The sequence below is a fragment of the Manduca sexta genome, chromosome 13 (genome assembly GCF_014839805.1).
Source record: "Manduca sexta isolate Smith_Timp_Sample1 chromosome 13, JHU_Msex_v1.0, whole genome shotgun sequence".
NCBI classification, from domain to species: domain Eukaryota; kingdom Metazoa; phylum Arthropoda; class Insecta; order Lepidoptera; family Sphingidae; genus Manduca; species Manduca sexta.
Window position 1 is genome coordinate 11,870,272 of NC_051127.1, and position 22,782 is coordinate 11,893,053.

At 35.8% G+C, this 22,782-nt stretch overlaps 4 protein-coding genes and 1 long non-coding RNA gene across 5 annotated transcripts; 4 read left to right on the top strand and 1 right to left on the bottom strand.

The window, feature by feature from the left end:
- Positions 1-172: 172 nt before the first annotated feature.
- Positions 173-4,624, top strand: LOC119189222 (protein distal antenna-like). Its single transcript, XM_037438304.1, is given in 4 exon segments — positions 173-347; positions 1,955-2,364; positions 2,367-3,037; positions 3,040-4,624. Coding segments are annotated over 3 exon segments (1,536 nt in total). The 5' UTR covers positions 173-347; positions 1,955-1,970; the 3' UTR covers positions 3,511-4,624.
- A 2,725-nt stretch (positions 4,625-7,349) lies between these two features.
- On the top strand, positions 7,350-12,298 carry LOC119189156 (calcineurin B homologous protein 1-like). Its single transcript, XM_037438137.1, has 5 exons — positions 7,350-7,441; positions 7,542-7,713; positions 9,523-9,786; positions 9,934-10,027; positions 10,629-12,298. Exons 2-5 carry the CDS (start codon positions 7,647-7,649, stop codon positions 10,771-10,773), a joined length of 570 nt encoding a protein of 189 aa, XP_037294034.1. The 5' UTR covers positions 7,350-7,441; positions 7,542-7,646; the 3' UTR covers positions 10,774-12,298.
- A 3,345-nt stretch (positions 12,299-15,643) lies between these two features.
- LOC119189157 (protein transport protein Sec23A-like) lies at positions 15,644-22,776 on the bottom strand. The gene is made up of 6 exons (XM_037438138.1): positions 22,747-22,776; positions 21,839-22,013; positions 21,327-21,482; positions 17,339-17,404; positions 16,976-16,996; positions 15,644-15,910 (listed from the first exon to the last, which is right to left on the bottom strand). The coding sequence occupies exons 2-6, from the start codon at positions 22,007-22,009 to the stop codon at positions 15,821-15,823; spliced, it is 504 nt and encodes a 167-aa protein (XP_037294035.1). The 5' UTR covers positions 22,010-22,013; positions 22,747-22,776; the 3' UTR covers positions 15,644-15,820.
- Positions 18,017-18,729, top strand: LOC119189158. The gene is made up of 3 exons (XR_005112281.1): positions 18,017-18,290; positions 18,364-18,472; positions 18,650-18,729. It is a non-coding gene; the product is annotated as an uncharacterized LOC119189158 (long non-coding RNA).
- On the top strand, positions 18,783-21,021 carry LOC119189155. Its single transcript, XM_037438136.1, has 2 exons — positions 18,783-19,867; positions 19,930-21,021. The coding sequence occupies exons 1-2, from the start codon at positions 18,868-18,870 to the stop codon at positions 20,973-20,975; spliced, it is 2,046 nt and encodes a 681-aa protein (XP_037294033.1). The 5' UTR covers positions 18,783-18,867; the 3' UTR covers positions 20,976-21,021.
- Positions 22,777-22,782: the final 6 nt, after the last annotated feature.

Here is a 22,782-nt window from a genome sequence, read left to right on the forward strand (position 1 = left end):
CGGCGGGGGCGTGACGGACGGACACAAAGGAGAGCGGCCGGTCGCGGACGCGGGCCGCGGGCCGGGCGCCGGGCGGCCTTATCACCGCGGGCACACAGTCGGCTCGCGCGCCCGCGACGCACGCCTTGACTCGCGCTCCGCTCGCATCCGCTCCGCCGCGCCGCGTCGTCGCTCAGTGACTTGTGAACAACTGATCAGTGAAACTGGAACCAGTGACTCGTGCCGCGCATTGCGCACCCGAGCTATATTTTTATTGGTCGGAGTGCTTCATTCACGGACGTTTATAATATAGCAATAACGGCTGGCCTGTCAAAAATTGTAAACACAGCACACGTGCCCGCTCGCAAGTAAGTTTTCGAAAGTTTTTCTCCCGCCCCACTGTGTTCGTCGCGCTCTGTGTTTTGTTATTCCCTATGTTTTCAAATAATTTCCTTGAATCGTGTTAGTGGTGTGTTAAAGCTCTATGTTGAATTGTATAAAAGTTTATCAAAGTAGAAAGTTTCTTACCATGTAGGTACGTCGCATAGATCATTTTTGTCTGGTTTTCCCAATATTACCTGACACTAAGCTTCGACACTTATTTTAATCGATTCCGAGCCCGAAATCACTTTAGTAAAGTCCAGCTAAAACTCCTGGAAAATGGTTTGGTGCCGTGTGATTACGCCGAAATATTACAGCCGTAAAGGACGGTAGAAATTATAAAACCTGATGCACTCATCGTTTAAAATTTACACAAATCCATTAAATAAAACAAACTATGCTTAGAGTTGTTTTTCCGAATAATTTGACTGATTTTTTAAGTGAATCCACTACAATGAAATAATTTACGAAAATCGTAACGCAAATAAAAAAAACAAATTTAATTAAAGTTACACCATTTTCGAATTCCACGAGAAATATCATTTTCGCTTATCTGCTAACATCTTTTGTGCGCGTAAATTTTTAAAAACCTCTACTCAAGTTCACTCCCACGTCAAAATATTATTTCCGCTCATTCCACCAATGAAATCTCACAACAAAAAAAAACACTTAAGTTATAGTAGAGAAAAAAACATATTGCTTTTTTTTACTTTTAAAACAATGTTCAATATTATTTCAATTAATTTTTAGGTCGGTATTTCACTTAAAACTTTAAATCTAGCATTAAAAATTGTTCGATCACATTCCCACAACACAACAAAATCATAAACAAAATAATCACATGATAAAAATCATTTTTCAAAATAAGAATGCAAGTGCAAAAGTTCGGAACAACCGTACAGAGCCATCTATCGGTGACCGAGTGAACAGTCGGTAACCGCTCGCAAGGTCACCGTGTCAACGACCCAACAACTTTTGCCGGCTACTGTTGTCGTAGGTCATAATTTTATGTCTTCTTTTGTTTATCTTTTCGTAACTTTATAGCTTGCCGCGTTAATGTTTTTATAAGTCGATTTAACGACGGCTCGTGTTATTATATACTGTTTTGTATTAGTTATTGCGGTTGTAGTTTTAAATACTCTATTCTCTAATGAATGTGATTTGAGTTTAAAATTCCTTGCTCCATTAATATATCAGTATTCATTGCTTTTGCTTTTAAAATAAATGTTATGTCCGCATCTTTTGTATGTTAGAATTTTTAGGGTTAATTTTCGGAGGTTCCGACCATTGAGCGTAATTCGTAAACAAACATTCAATTTAAAAGGCTCATTTCTTAAATGAATTATCTCTGGTTAAGAATTCGTGGTGTCATACTTGAAACGTATTTTCATAAAAAAATAATAATATATTATGAATACTTCTGTCGCGTACACTTGTGTATCTTTGACAATAAAACCGCAATTGTACTATACAGACATCAGATATTAACCAAGCTCTATTAGTCATAAAACATTAAATATCAATACCAATACAGAACCTATATTAAATACCAACTAATTTGTATTGTTTTAATAACAGCAATCATTTGTTATAGGAAGCGAGAGGTGAAAATGGCGACCAAGGGCAAGCGTCCGATGCGCGCCCTGACGCCAGGCGACAAGATCGAGGCCATCCAGCGCGTCAACGACGGCGAGTCCAAAGCGTCAGTGGCGCGCGACATCGGCGTGCCCGAGTCCACGCTACGCGGCTGGTGCAAGAACGAGGACAAGCTGCGCTACATGACCTCACGGCTGTCTTCGCCCGACACTGACAAGAGTAACGACGAGGAGCCGCCCGACAAGCGCGCGCGCACTGTCTCCCCCGCCGCGCCCTCGCCGCCTGCGCCCTCCGGACTCGACCTCACCGCGCCCGTCGCCGCCGCTGCACAACTCCCACCACAACCAGTTGACGCACCCGTCGAGTTGACCACCAAACGAGTAGACCCCGTGCCTGCGCCGCACCCGCCCGCGAGCGGCGCCCCGACCCTGGTGCCAGTGTCTCCATGAGCGCTATCAGCCCGTTGTCGGGACTCGGACACATCCCCGGCCTCGCACACTCACACCTAGGCCTGAGTTTCAATGAGATCGCAACCAACCTCACATTGCTAGCGCAACTCAACCCTGGCCTGTCCGCGCTCTCCGCGCAACCGTCTAGTCTCCTGCGCTCCGTGCGCTCACCGAAGCCCGCACACAATGGCGTGCTCAACATGAATGAAAGCAAACACCGAAGTAAGTCACATCACTCAGATCCGTACCGCCATATCGGATCCAAGTCTAGCCACCATGGGACAGCAACCTCCACTGCGAGTCAACCAGTGGATGACACACTGTGGTATTGGCTCAAAACACAACAAGCTATGTTAGATCTCACCGCGCAGACAACCGCCGCTCATCCCCTGCAGCTCGGCAAAGCGAACGACGCCACCATGCAAGCAAAACCAGTAGCGCCCGCTGCTCCTGTCAATCCGCATCTGGATTATAACAGGAATTCCTGGCTGTGGCAATACTACAAGCAATTCGGCGGAGCAATGCCACTGCCCGACGATAAGCACAAGTCTGCCGCACAGGTGCCAAAAGACAAAACCGCAGAAAACATTCTCTACTCCCAACTGACAATAGGCAAAGGCGTGGAGGAAAAGTATTAACGACGATGCACACAGAACGATCACATTTGAGGGAGGAAGAGGCCCGCAGCACTCCGAAAGAGGAACCGCGTGCCGCGGAACCTCCCGCGAGTCCCGATATGGGAACAGAAAATAAAGAACCTTCCACGGAACGTAGCAATGAATCTGCCAAGACCCAGACGAAGGCGCGAACCGTCCTCGACAACTTGCTGTTCAATAACACAAGCCCCACAGCGGCGAACAAAGAGAGCCGGAGCGAGAATCTGGCCAACGGCGAGTGGGAGGCGGGCGCGGCGGAGGCGCTGGAGCACGGCGACAAGTTCCTCGCGTGGCTGGAGGCGAGCGGCGACCCGAGCGTGACGCGCATGCACGTGCACCAGCTGCGCGCGCTGCTGCACAATCTGCGCGCGCGCCGAGTGCCGCCACCGGACGCCGACGCCGACCACCACCATCACCACCATGCCGACCACGCGGCGCGCCGCAAGTAGACGCCGCGCCGCGCGCCACGCTCGCTACAGGGAATTATTCAATTATGTACATAGTTACGTCGTCGCCAGTAAGCGTTCACTTGTGATATGTGTAGCCAAATTTGCGTAATTTCTTTGTTCTAAAAGAAAAGCTATGCATTATTTTCTTTAGTATGTAAGTGTAAGCTCCACCACGATCCACTGTTTGAGCGTCGTCGCATCGCGGGCGCTCCTCCCCACGACATGTAAAACTCGATAGACAATTTGTATAAATGTATGTTGTACCCGGCGTGCATCACTTCCGATGCACCGCACTGAACTGTTACATGTTTAGGTTAAGTAGTGAAGCTGTATGTTGCCATTCGACGATTACATTCCTAGTTGTACCCTTACTGTAGTTCATAGTTCGATCCCTAAGTTCTACCTCAAGTCAAAACTATACTAAGTCACGCACGACGTCCTTTCAACCGTTCACTGAGTAGTAGATGTGTGTGTATGTATGTGTATGTATGTCTGTACGTCTGTACGTGCGAGGGTGGCTGTTGGAGGGCGGGTGGCGAGCGAGGTCGGGCGCGTGACGCTAGTGTCGCTGACGATACCAAATATTAAAGGATGCGAACGTATTGTTGTGCCAATCGTACGAACAAGGTAATATTGTTAAGATATAGATGACTCTATCGCGTTAGCTAAGCGCTCGTTGTGTAAATGTTTTCTATTGCTCAGTATTTTATATAAATTGTAGATATATAACCCTAACGTCTCGACTCGGAATTGTATTATACGTTAAAGTTAACAGTTAAGGACACTGTGATCAAAATTATAAATTATTGAGAGATTATTAATATTGTAAGTACATTCCTAATTATTAATAGAGTGTGTTATTGTAATGTTATGGAAGTATTGTCCAAAGCGGTGGTGCGTGTGAGCAGGTAACTCGGTACGTTCTACAGAACTGTCTCCCACAATGAACGTATGATTTGCATTTCGTGTTAATTATATCTCCACTTGGAAAATTATTCGAGAGATAATATTTTGTACAAAATTAAAAGAAAAAAAGCGGATTATAAAATGATTCTCTTAATCACGGTTTGTGATCTCGAAAAATGTTGAACGATTAAACTTGATTGAATCTTCACAGTGTGTTTATTTATTCATCAAAAAATTCTACAACCCAACCTTACCCTAAAACATAAATTAAAATTTACAGTTGCACATTAAGACGATTATTAATAAATTTATTAAATTGCAAAATTGCGGTCATTAACCTTTCTTTTTTATCTGCACATATTGTTTTGAGCATCTGAGAAATGAACTAAACAATTCATATTTACAAAGATGCATAGTTCTTCTAATTAGATACCTACTAATGATGATATTATAAATATATAATCCCAAGACCCACACACACACACACAACAAAACAACAATTGCATCACATCAACAAAACGAAAAATATTGTTTACAAATAAACAAACACTTGTTGCGTGATGTTTTAAAAGCGGTCATTATAAATAATGAGGACCTAACGAGTGATGTCACGAAAAAGCCCAGGTTCTGTATGCAACTACAATATGATATATTATTATTTGTTATAACATAAATAACGTCAACAGAAGACTGAATATCTCATATAAACCATTAATAATATTTTTTTCGTTTACATACGTAACGACAGTTCTTTATTTAACCTGTTGCTCGATTCAAAGCATTAAAACGAGCACACTAGCGACATCGTGTGATAAAATATTGTATAAAGATTTCATTGACGGCCGCAGATTTGGTATAAAAGAAGACGGAAGCATAAATCATCTATATTGCATAGAATAAATTACAAATGGTGTACTTACGTGCAGCATTGGCTTCGTAAGTGGTTCATAGTCGAAGTAGTCGGACACTAAAGCTGCCAGTCCTTCCCAGTTACTGGTATCGGCATAGCAGAGCTTGGTTGGTCTGATAGTTGTACACACCATTTTCTGAAAACCCAAACTATAATACTAATATGAGACTATGACTATGAGATATATAAATGTATCATCATTCAAGCAAGCAGTATCGTATTCATTTATACCAAAATAAAAAATACGTAATAAAAAATTTTAAGTAGTAAGTAACTGGTAGATGTACAAAATATTTAAAAAGTAAGTATTTTTTTTTTATTTATTGTGCCATAATGCTATGCAATCAAAATGCACTTAAATTAATAAATGAGAGCTTATAATCAAATTCAAACAGTACAATGGTGCTGCCATCTATGTTCTCACACACACACACATACTCTAAAATTTTATTTTTTATTTAGCTTTATATTTCTACAACTCTGGCAGTTACGTAATTTTTATATATCTTATTATGTAGATTTGCTGTGTGGTCTCTTAATGGGTAAATAATACTATAAATAACTACCTGCAATCCACATTCATTAGGCGCTTGCAGCAACAAAGGCTTCCTTCCATTATAATGAAAATGAAATTGCCTCCTGAAATTCTCAGCATATGCAAGAAGAAGACGTTCTTTTGAACTATTCGTATAATAACTTTTTGGAAAGCAAGTTCTTGTTTCAAACACAGGATCCGTAATTTCAGGCCAACATAAATTCCACTATCCCAGATTCATAGACAGCATTTTTAAAGACCGTAGCGTCAATGGCTCCGTAATATATTTCAAACCAAATATTCTCGGTGGTATTTCTTCGATTTCATTTTCTTCCTGCGGTCGATCAAATATTTCAGCTGCAATATTTTCATTGACTTCCAATACGGGGTCTAAAACTTCTAAATCTGGTTTCTTATCGGGATTAAACACTTCTGACATGATATTGTTATTATATAGACAGATCTTCAAGTTATTAATATTTTGACTGTAGATACTTAATTCCCGTTTTTTAATATTGTTTTAGTCATAACTACGAAAATGAAACGCGAAAAAGGGTTATTTAAATGACAATTATAATCAAAGAGAATTATAATATATATGGAAAATTATATTCTTTTTTTCAACGGAATCAAAGAGAATATAATCACTACGTTTTAAACGGAATAAACAAGTCACTTCAGTTTTCAGGTAGCTAAGCAACTGTTAATTTCATGAAAAAGAAACATCTAAAGCTTAGGTTTCATTATGACGCGCTTCAGCCGCCTGGCCACAACGGTGCTATGCGAGCAGTGACTCGTTCAGCCGAACCGCCCCACTGCAGTGTGTCTCTTACAAAATATATAGAGGTGGACATTTGCATTTTGACCCGATCTCGAAACCTACCCTGCTGTGGACGCTATTCACAACAGTAATATTTTGGGAACCTCACGAATATCGATTTATTGGAGGAAAAATAAAACGTTACGATTGTATTACCAGCGTAAAAAACTTTACCTCGTGTGACCGTAAACATTTTCGGAAAACCAAGAATGCCCTAACATCTACTATTAAATAGTTTTTTATCCTTATTACTTATGAAGGATTCAGTTTATGTATCTATATAGCCAATAGAATACATGCCTACTGAATAATGTTTGTACCCACGCACAAAATTTCACACTATTAATAATAGTATTAATCGAATCCAAAAGTCATAAAACTTAAATATACGCACCGGGACTCGAACCCAGAACCTTTTGCTAACCAAAGTTATGTCAAATCTTTATTGGAAAACTAGCGATAATATATTTCACTATATCAACAAATATTATTCTTGTATGCACTTTGCCAGTTTGAAGTTGATTTATAATTCAAAAAAAGATTTTACATCTAGAAATAAACGCTTTTAAACTTATATTAATTATATATTATTCGCTTTTTTAATTGCGGTTTAGGGTAAGTTTGTAAAATAAAATGGGTACATTTAAATTTAAAACCAGTAACTCTGACTCTAATTCTGTCATTTGTAAGACGTCAGATGGAAGTTGTCAATTTTTATGACTACGTTAACGTGACGATCAAGTGCTGTGTTGTGCCGAAGGTCAGAGAACAATAAAAACATTAATATTTTACGCAACATTTTTAATATACTAATATCCTGTATATAGTCTTCGCAAATAAATAATAATAATTGTTTACAGTTACGTTATAACCTAGTACACGGATGTAATAAAAATAAATAAGCATTAATCCTTATCACTTGCTTATTAAGTTTATCACAAAAAGACGGACGCAGGACTTTGAACATGGGGAATAAGTCATCATTACTCCTTAGAGAAGAAGAAATAGCGCAAATCCAAGAAGAAACTGGGTGTAAGTTTATATTTTTTTATCATAAATAAGACATCAAATTTTATATTTTCTTTGTGTTGTTTTTATAAATATCCGTTTCATTCTATTGTTTTCTCATTATATTTAAAATTCATATTCTGATTTTATTGTAGCCCTATTTGTGACCATGTTTTGCATATAAAATAGCAGAATGAGATGTATCTGTACGTTGAAGAAAAGTTATATGTCAAATATTTATGCATGATACCATTGACATCTTAAAGACTAATGTATATCAAATAGCTAATCACTGGCTCACTATTACAAGGTTCTATGTAGTAATTGATGTCTTGCTATTTTTTTTTTGCTTTGAATGATAAGATGAGCTTGCCAGTCGCCTGATGGTAAGCGATATGACCGCCCATACACGGAAGAAACACCATCCAACTCTGAATTACATAATATTTTTTAAAATTCCACTGCACTCACCATTTTGAGACATGACATGTTAAGTCTTATTATGTCCAGTAGTTACACTGGCTATAATCTGACCCAAACACCACAGTGCTACACACTGCTGCTTGGTGACAGAAATAGACATTACCTCTCCAGGTAGACTCTCACATATGAGCGACCTACCACCAGTAAAAATTAAAATTTCATGATTCTTTGTTTATTTGAGTGAAAATTTACAGTAATTGGAAAAGACAAATAAAACAGGAACCGTGATATATTGATTTTTTAAGTTTTAACCAACATTATTTTTTTTTATCAAATTTTTGCAATATAAGTAAAAATTAACATAGGACCTTGTAATAGTAAGCCAACAATATGTGATTCATCAGAAACTCATCATAATGTTAACGAGGCAATGTATTATTAATTGTGTTTAAATATTATGCAACAGTGGCGAAGCGTCCATACAAGCCGATTCCTACCGGGTTACCTTTTGTAAATTAACTTAAAATAATTAATGAAAAATATAACTATATAATAATTGTATATTCAAACAAGTCATCCTATACTTATTTCATTAAATCAATACTTCAACGATTACGGTACATAGTTCATATTATTATCAATTCGTTAAATCGTAACTCGCGCGCAGTGCTCGCGCCTTATAGAGTTCGAAGTGAACCCGGCCGCGCATAGCTTCCCTCGCGATATTGTTGTCTCTTTCACACGCAGCGCGGTGTCTTTGTCTAATCTTTTGGAAGTGACGTAAAAATACATGTGTGCGTGCGTGTATGTGTAATCAGGGTAACCCGAGAATTTGCGGCTTAATGTTGGGCCATTGGCGCGAATTTTTTTAACAATTTAGAATTTATAATATTAGTCTTTGTGTATAGTGTGGGTTATTAATTTTTGTTGGGCTCTTTTAAATAAGTATCTATGTTCAAAATATGTGATTATTTGTTAAATTTAGAGTTTAGAAATAATGTTTATGTTAGAAGGAAATTTTATGTATTATAATATTTTATTGATTTTAATTTATTGTGAACAGCGTATTACATGTTAACTGTAGAAAAAAATATTTCCTCGGCTTACCTTTTGAAAATTTTCACCCTTCGCCACTGTGATGCAATACCATAAGTTATTTTCATTGAAAATAAATTTGGTTGATATTCAATAACTGGGCAAATTATTCATTAAATTATTAATTTTATCAGTAAAATTTCACTAAAAAACATGATATTAAGAGCTCCTATATAGCAGTTTTGATTTTTAAATTGCTTCAAACAAGTGACACAGATGAATTGACCAAATGATACTAGAGCCTGATTGTTACGATTACCTGTTACTGTTTAGCTGAGTAATTGACGGTACTAAATATATTTTGTTTTTTCACAGTCACACCTAATCAAATTGAAAGACTCTACTCAAGGTTTACGTCTCTCGACAAGAATGATTGCGGCACTCTCTCACGTGAGGACTTCCTTCGCATCCCTGAGCTGGCGATCAACCCTCTGAGTGAACGGATTGTCCATTCATTCTTTGCCGAAAGCCATGACGACAGAGTCAACTTCCTGCAGTTTATGAGGGTGCTGGCCCATTTCAGGCCGATACGAAAGAACAGAGAGAACAAACTTAACAGCAGAGAGGAGAAATTGCGATGTGAGTTTAGTTTTGAAGTTTAGTTCACCATGCCTATTCCAGAATGCATAAGCATATAAATTACTAGCTTTTGCTTGCAGATCCAAAAAAACGTCGAGTTCCTCTACATTCAGAATTATATGACCTTACTGTTATATTTATTTCCAGTTACATTCTCAATGTATGACCTTGACAGTGATGGCAAAATCTCCAGGGATGAACTCTTGGCTATACTGCACATGATGGTTGGGGCAAATATCAGGTTAGTAATATAATATTTATTTTGTTTATATTTAATGTAAAACAAAAATACTTAATTTTTAAGTGTTATTATTTTGGCATTTTTATGTTGTGATGAGGACAATAAATATGTTTTATGATAACTTTAATGCTAGTTAAGTCATTTAATGCTTGATAATAATTTCTGATTATCTAAGAATTATTTGTATCTAAAAATCATGAGTAATATTTTGTACATATTAAAAAAAGAAAATATATCTTGTGATAGAGGTATGCTGAAGACTGAATTCACATCTCTACAGTCAGATGCGTGTTAATCTCTTTCTCATCGCGGTCGCAAAATGCGCCAGTCCAACATGGCCGTGGAGCATAGCATACCAAAAGCCTATGTTGCAGTGGCGAAGCGTGCATACAACCCGATTCCTACCGGCTTCCCTTTTAGGTTTATTTACGTGTGCCATTGTTTTTTTTTCTGTTAAAATGGCCGCGATACGTTAACTAAGGCAATTTTTTTTCCTCGGGTTACCTTTTGAAATATTTCACCCTTCGCCACTGCTATGGTTCATAAAACCACTAAAAATATCTATGCGTATTATAACTGATCCACATGTCGAATTTCACAGTGAAGAACAGCTGACCAGCATCGCAGAACGCACAATCCTCGAGGCGGACACCAACAATGACCAGATGATATCGTTCGAAGAGTTCTGCGGAGCACTGGAGAGGACAGACGTGGAACAGAAAATGTCCATCAGGTTCCTCAACTGACCACCAAACTCTTGAAGCACATACATCAAGTACATCCTGACTGCGCTGCTCGTGCTTCTCATTTACGGGCTTTTAAATAAGAAATGATGCTCTCAATGTAATTGTTTAATGTTGATGGGGATTCTAATGTGTAATTTGGTTTGACATACCGAAATTGATAAATAATCCCGAATGCTATCTTTAGATCGATCCTGGAAAGAAAACCGATCAAATAATTTATATGTGAAAGATGCGAAACTTTATTCTGATTGGCTCATTTAAAATAAAATCAAGACATTTACAAGCCACCATGAAACTGTATTCTGATTGCTCAATTTCCGCGATCGACCTGAAGATATCCGAGATTGTTCATTATTTCGGTCGGTAGTAAATATTTTTTATTAGATAATAAAATATCAAAACTGATAGATAAGTTAAATTATGAAGAAAAGTCCCGACCACATAGTGGATGGTAGCCAAATATAGGGAATAAAGATAGATTTGATGTTGAACTGTTCGTATCACAATATTTACCGTATTAATAGTGTTCTACAATTACGAAAATAAATATTGTACGCCATTTTGCAATCTTAAAACTTAACTCGTCACATTTAGATTTAGTTTAGCTTGCACTTAGTATTTTTTGTATAATCATGTGATACATATTGGGGTTATTTAGGTTACTAGTTAGATCATGTATTTATTTATGTCAACCGCGGGAGTATGTAGTTTTAGTGTTGAAGTAGCATTGTTGATAATAGTACTGTAGTCATCGGTAGACGGTAATCTGCCATAGTAACTTAATACTTAATCCATCAACTCAGTAGTGACGCGGAGTGGTTGACGCAGAGGCGTCACTTTAGGCTGGCGGTAAAATACGTAAATTTAAACGGATATTTTTTTAAATTTTGTTACATGGACTTATGGCTAAGGGGCGTGCGCTTGATATTCGCTTGCTTACGATAACAAGGTTCTAAGTTAATTTTATTTGTAAGAAATTAAATTATATACCATATAATTTTATTTTCTTATTCTGTAAAAATTTCCAATAATCCCAACAGATAGATAAAGGCGGAACCATGACTATTGCAAACGATTTTTTCCTTAGTAAAAATTAACATAGAACCTTGACGTAGTGAACCAGTGATTAATTGAAATTATCTGTTTTGCCCCGTCGGATGCCTTGGACGCCAAACTTTGAGTCCGCCCTGGAGACAATAACCCACGTTATTTCACTGACTCACAGTTGACTACTTAAATCTTCATCATTGACGAAGGGTCCTGACGCCTGCCGGGTTCCACGTAGAATCTAATTATCATTAGAACGACTTGCACACCGCATTTATGCATATTAGTAATTATTATGTCACATTTATGCATATATTGTCGGGTTACCTTTCGGAAAATTTTTACCTTTCGCCACTGATCTGCATAGAAACTACATTAATATATACTTATTTTGTGCTTGTGTTTATGTAGCCTAAAAGCTCTTATTTATTGTTGATAAATAAAATTAACTTATAAAGCAAACAGCTATGGGTTAACCAAAACACCGTATTAAAGTTTTCTACTGGAGGTAGGTCTCTCATATGTGAGAGTCCGCCGGGGTAGGTACCACCGCAATGTCTATTTCTGCCGCCAAGGAACAGTGTGTAGTCATTGTTGTATTCCGGTTTGAAGGACATCGTAGCCAGTGTAACTACTGGACATAAGACTTAACATCTCATGTCTCAGGATGGCGAGCGCAGTGGAATACCGAACAATACTTTGTAATTCAAGGTGTTGGATGGTGTTTCTGCGGTTTATGGGTAGTCGTATCGCTTACTATCAGGCAAACGGCAAACTCGTCTCGTCATTCTCAGCCATAAAAAAAAATTAAAGTTTAATACTATAAAGGTCAATCATCACATAACTTTTATATGAGGAACATTGTAATTTGATCATTTTCTAAAGAGAACCAGTCTTTCAAAGAGAAATAATAACCCTATAAAAGTAATCTATTATTTAAAAAATTTGGCTCTAACTGGCTAGCTAGTCTTGTCATTTAGTAGTATGAAAAAAATAAGAGTGCGACCGAATTCCATATCGCCATTGACCCTCCTTGCATTTTATTCGGTGAGAGTGTGCCGCGCGAGGCTGCCTCGGTCTATCTGAATTTAAGTTGCCGAGGGCGAAAAATGCACAAATATGTCTCTAATGGAATTATGATATTATTTACTTTGTTATATGTAGCCTAGTATGTCATTTACGAATGAAATTCGTTAAAATGTAATTAGTGGAGATCCAACGGATAGCAGTTTAGCCGGATACCGGGTACGTGGTCAACCTTGTAGCCGAATATTCGGCCGCCAGATATCTAAGCACTTGAAATACATTTACTCATTCATGTTAGTGGTGCTTACTGAAGAGTGTTCGTTTGGCTGAGTATGATTCTACTAGATTATTATACATACGCTTCAAAGAGCTATAAGTGAGTCGCTCAAAATCCAGGCTGAAGTGGTAACAATGATTGCTACTGGAAGACAACTTATGACGTACTTCAATCACTCTTACTATGATACTTATTAATAACTTAATAAAACAATTTCACTACCTAGATTCTTTTTTAGTCCAGTATACGGTCGGCCGGTTGCCCGAATAGGCGCTAGATATCCGGTATTCGCCCGTATAGTGTTTAGGCCACCAGATAGGCCGGATAACGGATAGTTACCGGATATCCGTTATATCTCTAGTAATTAGTAAATGAATACAAACTTTTCCTCTTTGCATTTTTAGTTTTTTAATGTTTTGTTATGCATCATATGGCTTGTTTTGACTAGAACGTTTGAAGTAATGAAACATAATTACAATGATTTAACAATGGTTATAAATTAATATTTCTATATGCTAACGCGGTGTGTGTGATATTTATGAATGAAATAGTTTTTTATGGGTAATATTTAATTATTATTATTACGCAAGTTACTAATAGTCTCGTTTGATTTCAATATTAATTGTGATGTAATCTAGATTATCAGGTTTTTTTTTTAAATCAAATATTACAAAAATATTGTAGATTGTAAAACATCCACACTGATAGTGAACTGTAGAAGAAGACCATTCCAAAATATATATATTTTAAAAAAAGGAAAACTAAGCGTTATTTTGTAGTCAAATGTTAAAATAGACTAATAGCAGTGTGTAAATATTAAAACACAAATATCCACCCTTATTGTGCACAGCCGATTCTAATGTTAACAACTTAGAGACTTCTAACTAACCACCGACTTTATATATCGACGCTTGGAAGGCAATAATATTTAAGTGACAATCAGTAAATTTTTGAGTAGAGTGATTTAAAATTTTCGATTTTAATATGAAATTGCACAACAATTAAACTATTTATTTTATGAAGATATAGCCTAATGATATTAAAATTGTCCTAGACTTACAAAGACTAGATCAAATGACGTAGAAAAATGTGGCGATTCTAAATATTTATAGAATACATTTTCGGTATACTTATTTGTTCAAGCGTCGATATGTAAATTAACAACCTCAATCGCTTTTGTGCGAGCCAACGTAAAAATAGACCTATCAGTATAGTTTTATGACATGCTTTTAAATGACTTATCTTACTTTGATTATCAAGATTAAGATAGTATCGTTCATTAAAAAAGGTTGTAAAACAAAGAATTGAAAAACTCAGTAATGAATAATGTATCAATGCAACTTACACATAATGTAAACAAACTTATTTACAATTGCAATGAATTTCCTAGGTTTCATTTACATTTTAACACAAATAATTTTATTAGATCAAAGGGAATTCCATATTCAATCCAAACTATTAATATCTTCAGCTTTTTTAAAGAAACGAGCTCAATCTTAATCTTCGATCCTATCTCGAGAATTAACCAATCAAATAAGTCATTTGTAAGCTTGTCAAAAACCCTTTGTTCTGATTGGTACACTTTCGCGATGGATATAAAAGCGGTTAGGATCGTTTATTAAGTGGCGGTTATAAATTTTCAGCTAAGTATAGAGTGAAATGTTAATCCTGTTTATAAGTTGTGTTGAACATATTGTAGTTTAACCACAAGCTTAAATAATTCACTAGGACACGCGTACTGCATTCGGTACTCACAATGAAGATTGTAAAAATATTTATTGTCAAACTTGTGTAGAAAAATAAATATTTGTTTTTCAAATATTAATTTTCTTTTTATATTTATTATTTGAACTATAACCGACTTTCCGCGCAAAAAGACTGCATTTCAGTAAAATTGTAAATCCACTTTACGATATCGCTGGAAATCTACAAAACCCAAATAATACCATACTTGTAAAAAAAAACTCAACGCATATATTCCATAAACACTTTTATTGCATCTCATAAATGTACAATATATTGTAGAAAATATAACTTAAATTATTAAAGATTATTTTTAAACTGTGTACACAATCTATGGAACTGTCCCCACTACAGAATTAGATATTAGACTATTTCCTGTTCTCAAATATATTCAAAAGAGTTAAGGTAAGTTTTCTACACCGCACATACATTTCGAATTAATATGATGAAAGTAAATGACCTTGGCTTTAAATTCTGACAAGTCCATACTGAGATTTCATGAGTTGCCGCAAAGAATATACGTATATATTTCCCTTATTTATTTAACATTGTACCTTTCAACAACTCCGGCGCATACTTAGAACATTTTCTCATTATATAGTCATCGTATTGTCTTAATCTGAGTACCTTCAAAGAATAAACGATGTTTAATACTAACGAGTCCTTTATGCCTTTACAAGTTACGTTTTACACACATAGTCACGTACAAATAACCAATTTAATACAATGTTACTGACTTGCTAATCACCTAAGTTCCTGGCATTTAATGATTATGTATATTTATCACCTACTGCCACAGTATTAAAATATCGCGCAATTATACCTGTTTTAACAATTAAAAAAAGACGACCACAATAGTTCCATAATCCACATTAAGGTAACGGCACCTGTTATCGACACCTACAAAAACCATGTACGTAAGGTAACAGTTCCAATACTGCACACAATCGTCATTTAGGCGGTGGAGGACACCGCCAGCTTCTTTAGGTGCTCCATGAATACTTGCAGCGAAACATCGTCCGTCAACACGGGGGCGCCACCGTCCTGTACATTAAAATAAAATTTAAAACAAATATACAGAGGTTCCAGAAACCGCCACCAAAGCGACATGTATGATCATTGATGATAACTGAAGATGCTCAATGACACACGACCACAACTATTCACGCAATTTAAAAGAGTTGATTCATCAATAGTAAGATAAAAGTTATCAATTAACCGAATTTCAAGGATCACAACTACTCACGCCATTTAAAAAGATTAATATATCAAAAATAAGATGGTTACCAATTAACCAATTTCAATAAATGGCACCAATCGTCCTTTTTTGATCGAAACAATTAACCAATACATTAAAGATTTTTGACACGTGTACGAATTACTCATTTTGATTGATTTAGTCTTAGGATCGGATTGAAGATTGAGATTGAGATCGTTTATTGAAATAGGCCATAAGTCACACCCAAACTGAATAGAGAAGTCATACTATTAACTTTTTTAACGATACACCAGCAATTTTAATTTTTTTCAAGTCTCATTTTATATTGTTATTAACTGTTATCTAACTATCGAAAATCAGCTTTAAGTCAATTAAATTAGTGTAACTTTTTCTTGGAATGATGTGACTATAGTCTATACCCATTATAGCCAATAGCTAGTAATCAGTATAATTACTATTTGAGAGTAATGTTCACCTTAAAGCAATAACAATATTAATAAAATACTGATACATGCATTACAATTGTTTTTAGTTATAAATAAATTATAAATAAAAAATGGCTGAATATAGTAAGCTGAAACAAATTTATAGAATCAAGACGAATTTGTATAAAAATGTAAATATATATAAATTAATAGATGCTTTATAGCTTAAAAAACATCAAGAAACAAAAATGCATTTAAAGCTCAAGCCAAAAGTTAGTAAATTTGCAAATATTTTTAAAATAATTACTCATATACTTATAAAAGCGTAAAAATGTCATACAATTTCAATGTCATTCCCATTAGTAATGAATCATGAATGGACTTAATGTTAATCAAAAGCAAATTATTGCCAACACCAAAAATTTTGAATTTTTTAAAAAAATAAAAAAGAAACAAAGTCACTACCGCAGATGGTATCGGCATCGCCTGGATATCGCCAAAACAACGATGAAACAAAAAAAAAACAAGAAATCAAATTCACACCATGCGCAATGGCATCACTAAATGATCACACCATGCGGGTAACATTCACTATAATATTAATAAAGGTAAATAATTAAAACATTAACTATGTACAGTGCATTAAATAAGCAAATTATTTTTGCTCTAATAAACTAAAGATATTAAAGTTGTCAAAAAATCATATTAAAAGATCAAAAACAATATAAAAATTTGAGACTTATTAATTGTAGAAACTTTTGTGAATTCTATAAAGAAGATATAAAATTAATTATCACGATGTAATAATAATTCATTTAGTCAACTCACCCCTCCGTACGCGTACATATTGTTGTGCGTTTGCGACGGATTCACCTTCGACAAGAGGAACCGGGCCTGAAACAAAATGATTCATTAAAATCTAGTCCTACTCGAGCTATAGAAAGTCTTATTTTAAATTCACTATTAGAAACATTCCCGCCCTCACACCCACCACTATAACTCCTGTAAGCCAGGATCAGCAGTGACGCTCATCTTATGACACCGAGCGGTGTCCCAGGGAACACTAATTTGTCTTTATCCCGCAATGAAATTAATCAAATAGATAGGGAGGAGTTGGAAATATTAATTAAACACTACCCTCCATAGCAAAGCGGGAGGCAAAATAATGAACTAAGGAGACATTTTAACCTCAAGTATGAGGACGTTTACAACGAGATAAACCAGTTGTTAAGCACCACGGATACAAATTAAACGAAAAGGCTTTTCTTCGAAAAAGAAATTCGCCGGTAGTCTGGCCACATACTTTGATATTACTTGAAAGGTGGGTCCGCCTAGAGAGAGTCAACCTGACATATTCGACTAAAAATGCTTTTTGCCTTACACCTAGCATATAACTAGCATTTGATCTCTTTCAGCCATTATTCCACGAAAATAACACCTATAATACTGCTAGCATCTATTCGAGCCGACAATACAATTACCGGTGGTAAAAAACAATGAGATTTGCCGCCGCGCTGCCTTGGAATACGATAAGGCGGTGCAATGTTGTGCCGCGCTCTGTTCACAATAATCGCCGTATCATGTACGTTCCCACGTATAAAACACGTACACGCTCAGGGCACACAGCGTATAGTTCAGATAAAAGGTTTCAATTAATATTGTCAATTAACAATTGAGTTTAACAAACTAATAATATCAACGAGTGGTTAAAACATTTTAAATGCGTTTGAATTAAAAGTTTTTTTGAAATAGCAATTCGTGGACAGTGTTTAGGCAATAAGTACTTTCATTTTTTTAAACATTGTGTATTTATCAGTATGCGAGGCTGTTCCATTCATTGGTGGTTATTTCAGATTTGATATGTGTACTTATATTGAGTGGTTTACAAAAGGAAGATCTGGATGTGAACATGTTGAAGAAACTTGAACGTCATGGCTTGAATATTAATGATATGAACAATGAGTAAGTGTTTTTTCTTCTTTTTTATTTTATACGTGCATGGAGTAGTGACCCCACTGCACCTGATGGTAAGTGGAGCGGGGACAAGAGCCCCCCTACCACCAGCAAAAAGTGTTTACAATATATGTTAGTTTTGTGTGATATTTGTGTGTTTCAAAATACAAAAACGTTTGTTTCTAGGAATCTGAGGGATGATTGTTTAAACAGCGCAAAAACAACTGTTAAAGATGAATATTCAAATACTGAAGCTACAACATCAACACACATGTTATGTGTTTTTATAATCAATGTGTTTTTATAATCTATTTATTTATTTATTTGTAGCGAGCCGGCAAAGAGATCAATCTAATAACAAAGAAACAAATAAAACTGATTTAAAATCGTTTATAAAATATTTCATGGAACTACAAAACTCGAATGATAAATCAAAAACAAAAAATGTCGAAGACCTTACTACTAAGAATATTGTATTACAAGATTACGATATACCGCAAAGTAGTAACATAAAGTACATATTTAATGATTTAATTGGATACAATTCGCCTCAACTGAAAAATAGTAAGTCACAAACAACCACAGAAGGGAAGTTTCAACTATTTTCTCAAAATATTATAAAGCTTTGGAATACCTATAGTAAACAAGATTATACTTCGTCTCGACCAACAACATTACCAACTACTAGTTCAAGTCCAAATAAAAACATGAATGTTCCGGAAATTGATATTATGAAAAAGATATTAGCAGATTATATTTCCAACAAGAATAAAATGATTCATACAACTGCACAGTCACCTCGAACAACAGAGCTAGACATAGATAGAATATCTGATGAAATTAGAAGATTTTTAGCCAATACACAGAATACTAATGAAACTAACGGGCGGAATATTGGTACAAAAGAAGAAGTTAATAAAAACAATCCACAAATAAATACTTATACAAATACATCAAGAAATGATGTCTACGATAATATCATAAAAGAAACGAATAACTTTTTCAGTCGAAGACCAACTATGGAAGATAACAATTTTGGTACAGTTGCTTTAAAAAACAAGTCAACCCTACCCATCGCCGATGAAGTGAGGTTAGATTACCACAAAGATCTTGCAAAGCATAATAATGCACAAACAAAAAAAGAAATGCCAAATAATAGCGAGCAAGCTATATCAAATAATAGACTAGGAAACTATAACTTGATGAAGGATGATAGCATTTTCAATACAATTAATAACTTATATACAAATATGACAAAAGATAATAATCAAAAGATTAAACAGGAAAAACCTTTACCAAGCGAAATCATTAAAGAAATTGCAGAAAGCGTTAAAGCAATCGTACTTAATGACTTAAGAAAGGAAATATCGAGTATAACAACGAATTCTACAACGACCATAACAGGTACGTTATTCTTATAAACATTAAAAATCAAAAAACTTATTAAACTTATCATCTTTTTCCAGAAACATCAACCCTCACAACAAAAAATGTCGAAGGAAAAGGTATAGAAGTTACGTATATGATGGAAAAATTCATGGAGCTATTCCAACAATTTAAATCTATCGAAGCAAAAACTATAACATCAGGAAATTCGCAAATAAAGGTGACCGAACAGAAAGACGTCAAACATGAATTCAAAGGACCCGTTAAAGTAGTGTACACATCTAATAAACCAGCAATGAGTCCTTACGGTGTGAGAACTCCAAGTGAACAATTCGCGCCAATTTTCGTTGAACAAAACAATAATGTACCAAATACGATTGTTCGAAAATTCAATGTGCCACCTACTATGATGAACCCAGTATATCAAGTGCATGAAACCAACAACTATCAAGTCAAAACTGGACTAAGACTTGCACCTATAACTATACAAACGAATTCTTTTGAAGTGCCTCCTTTGGGTATACCGATAGCTAAGCCGATTTTGGTTCATCAAAATATCATTGTTACTACAAAGAGTCCCAATTTAAGACCGAGGCTTGATACTCATCACACAAGCTACATTCATCATATTGATCGTTACAACATAGACGATGATTTTCGGAGTAGAGATAATTGGCAGAAGCCTTTGACAAATCCGAAAAGAGAATTCCGATCACGAGCTAGAGATGCGTATACGCTTAACGAACGTGACAATTATAAAATAAAGAAAAACGATAGATCTAAATTCGATAATCATAATGACGACTTTGACCGTGAATATAAACCGCATTTTACCAAATCAGACTACGATCGTATGAAACTTAGAAATCAAGAAATAAAACGATTCCACGAAAGACTGGAAAACATTGACGAATCAAAAAACAGCGATGAAAAGGAAGATTGTTGTAAAATACGTGTGGCTTCACGGCAACAACTGCCATTGGCCAATGCGAAGAAACGATCTCGGTACGATGACGTGCATTTCAGAAACTTTCTGAAGACCCAACAGAAAGTTAACGACATGCTTGAGAAAATACTAGCCGCGAAAACCAAAGCTGATGGAACGCGCAGCGTTGAAACTACTTGATTTGTGAACGTGTTTTAATAAAAATAAAATTTTACTATGTCGCATATTTTATTTTCTAAAATTGATTTATGGACGTAATCATATTTTTTATAAATGAAACCTGTGCTTACTTTTGACCTCAGAAGCAATTGTTTATTATATTGCCACGCCTACATACGTGATATACATAAATATTTTCATTTAACGTCCAAAAATCCACATACATGATATATAATTATTTTTATTATTTAACGACCAAAAATCCGCACAATATTTTTCCTAAGTTATTCTGCACTGTATATATATACTCATTCATATTTATAAGATGTTAAACTGTCTTTAGTGAGACCACAAGTAACACATAAAACTGACCTGTGATCCACCATGTTCGGTATCAATATATCTCGGCACGGGGAAGCGGCTCTGCAGTATCTCCTGCGCGTCGTCGATGGGGGCGCGGAGCAGTTGGGCGAAACTCTCGTATTCCGGCATATCCTGGTAACGGAGCGCGCGCCATTGCGCTATGGTCTGTTGGAGTAGACAGAGATAACAAATATTAATGTGATAATTTTACGCAGACAATATTATTGTCAATACTAAAAAAAAAATAATAATAAATCTTTATTTGGAATAAATAATACAGTTTTTTTAAAAAATACAATGTTCGATAATATCTGCATTAGTTGGGTAACTGTGTCGCAGATAAGAATTATAGAAGACAGTTAGATAACTTTTACATTCGTAAAATTAATACGATTAAATACTTATCACTATATTTTAGCACCAAACTTCTGCTATCTCTACGAGCTATATTACAAAAAAAATACTGATAGGGAATGCGTATTTAGTAGACCTGTATTCTAAAATTAAAATTAAATACAAACCTCTCCATGGTATATAAGTATCTGGAAGAACGTATCCATGAGTAATATCCTGTCGGGTTGTATGGAGGAGGTGTCCAGCAGCACGGGCTCCGGCGGGCCGCCGAAGCTATACGAGTACAGGATCGGCTGGATCATGATCAGCGACTGGGTGAGGTCCTCGCGCATCAACATGTGTCTAATTTATAAACAGACGAGCAGTTATAATAAACGCCTGTATCTTGTTAAATCAATAATCATTTTTTATATTGGCAATGTATCTGTCTGTTCTTAAATATATTGGTATTCCGAGTTGACACTACATCTTTAGGTCACTTGTTCGATGCTTCGACGACTCTGTTACTAAGAAAGTGTTTGTGAGGGTTGTTTCGTGATCTGGTAGTGGCCAATTTAAGGTGGTGGATATTTGTATTTTGTTTATATTATGCTAAATAGTAAATTACAATAACCAATTAAAATATGTCATTATAAGCACGTCAAAAAACCTTTGTTCTGATTGGTCCTTTTGTGCTATGAAACGAAAAAGCGATTGGGATCGATTATTGACAACGGAAGTAAATTGTAAAATATGATGTAGTAAATTGTACAAAATAATGATGTAAATGTGTTTTAAATACACCGTGCCTTACGGCCCGACGTTATTTGATTCTTCGGGTGACCGCCGGGCCCCTATTAGTTTTATTAGGACACTACTGACTCGTACCGTTATTTTTCTACCTTCCAAATCACAATGTGCGACTGATGGCCCCTATTAGTCGCCTTTTACGACAGGCAGGGGATACCGTGGTGGAATTCTCCAAACGCCCCCATTCCACAGGGCGGATAATGTAAATTAACTACCAAATAACCAAAATAAATAAATATTTGCACTGCAACAATTATATCATTAGAATCGAACCCGCACTACTCACCTATAGAATGTGGTCTCGTCTGGCGAATTGTTGAAC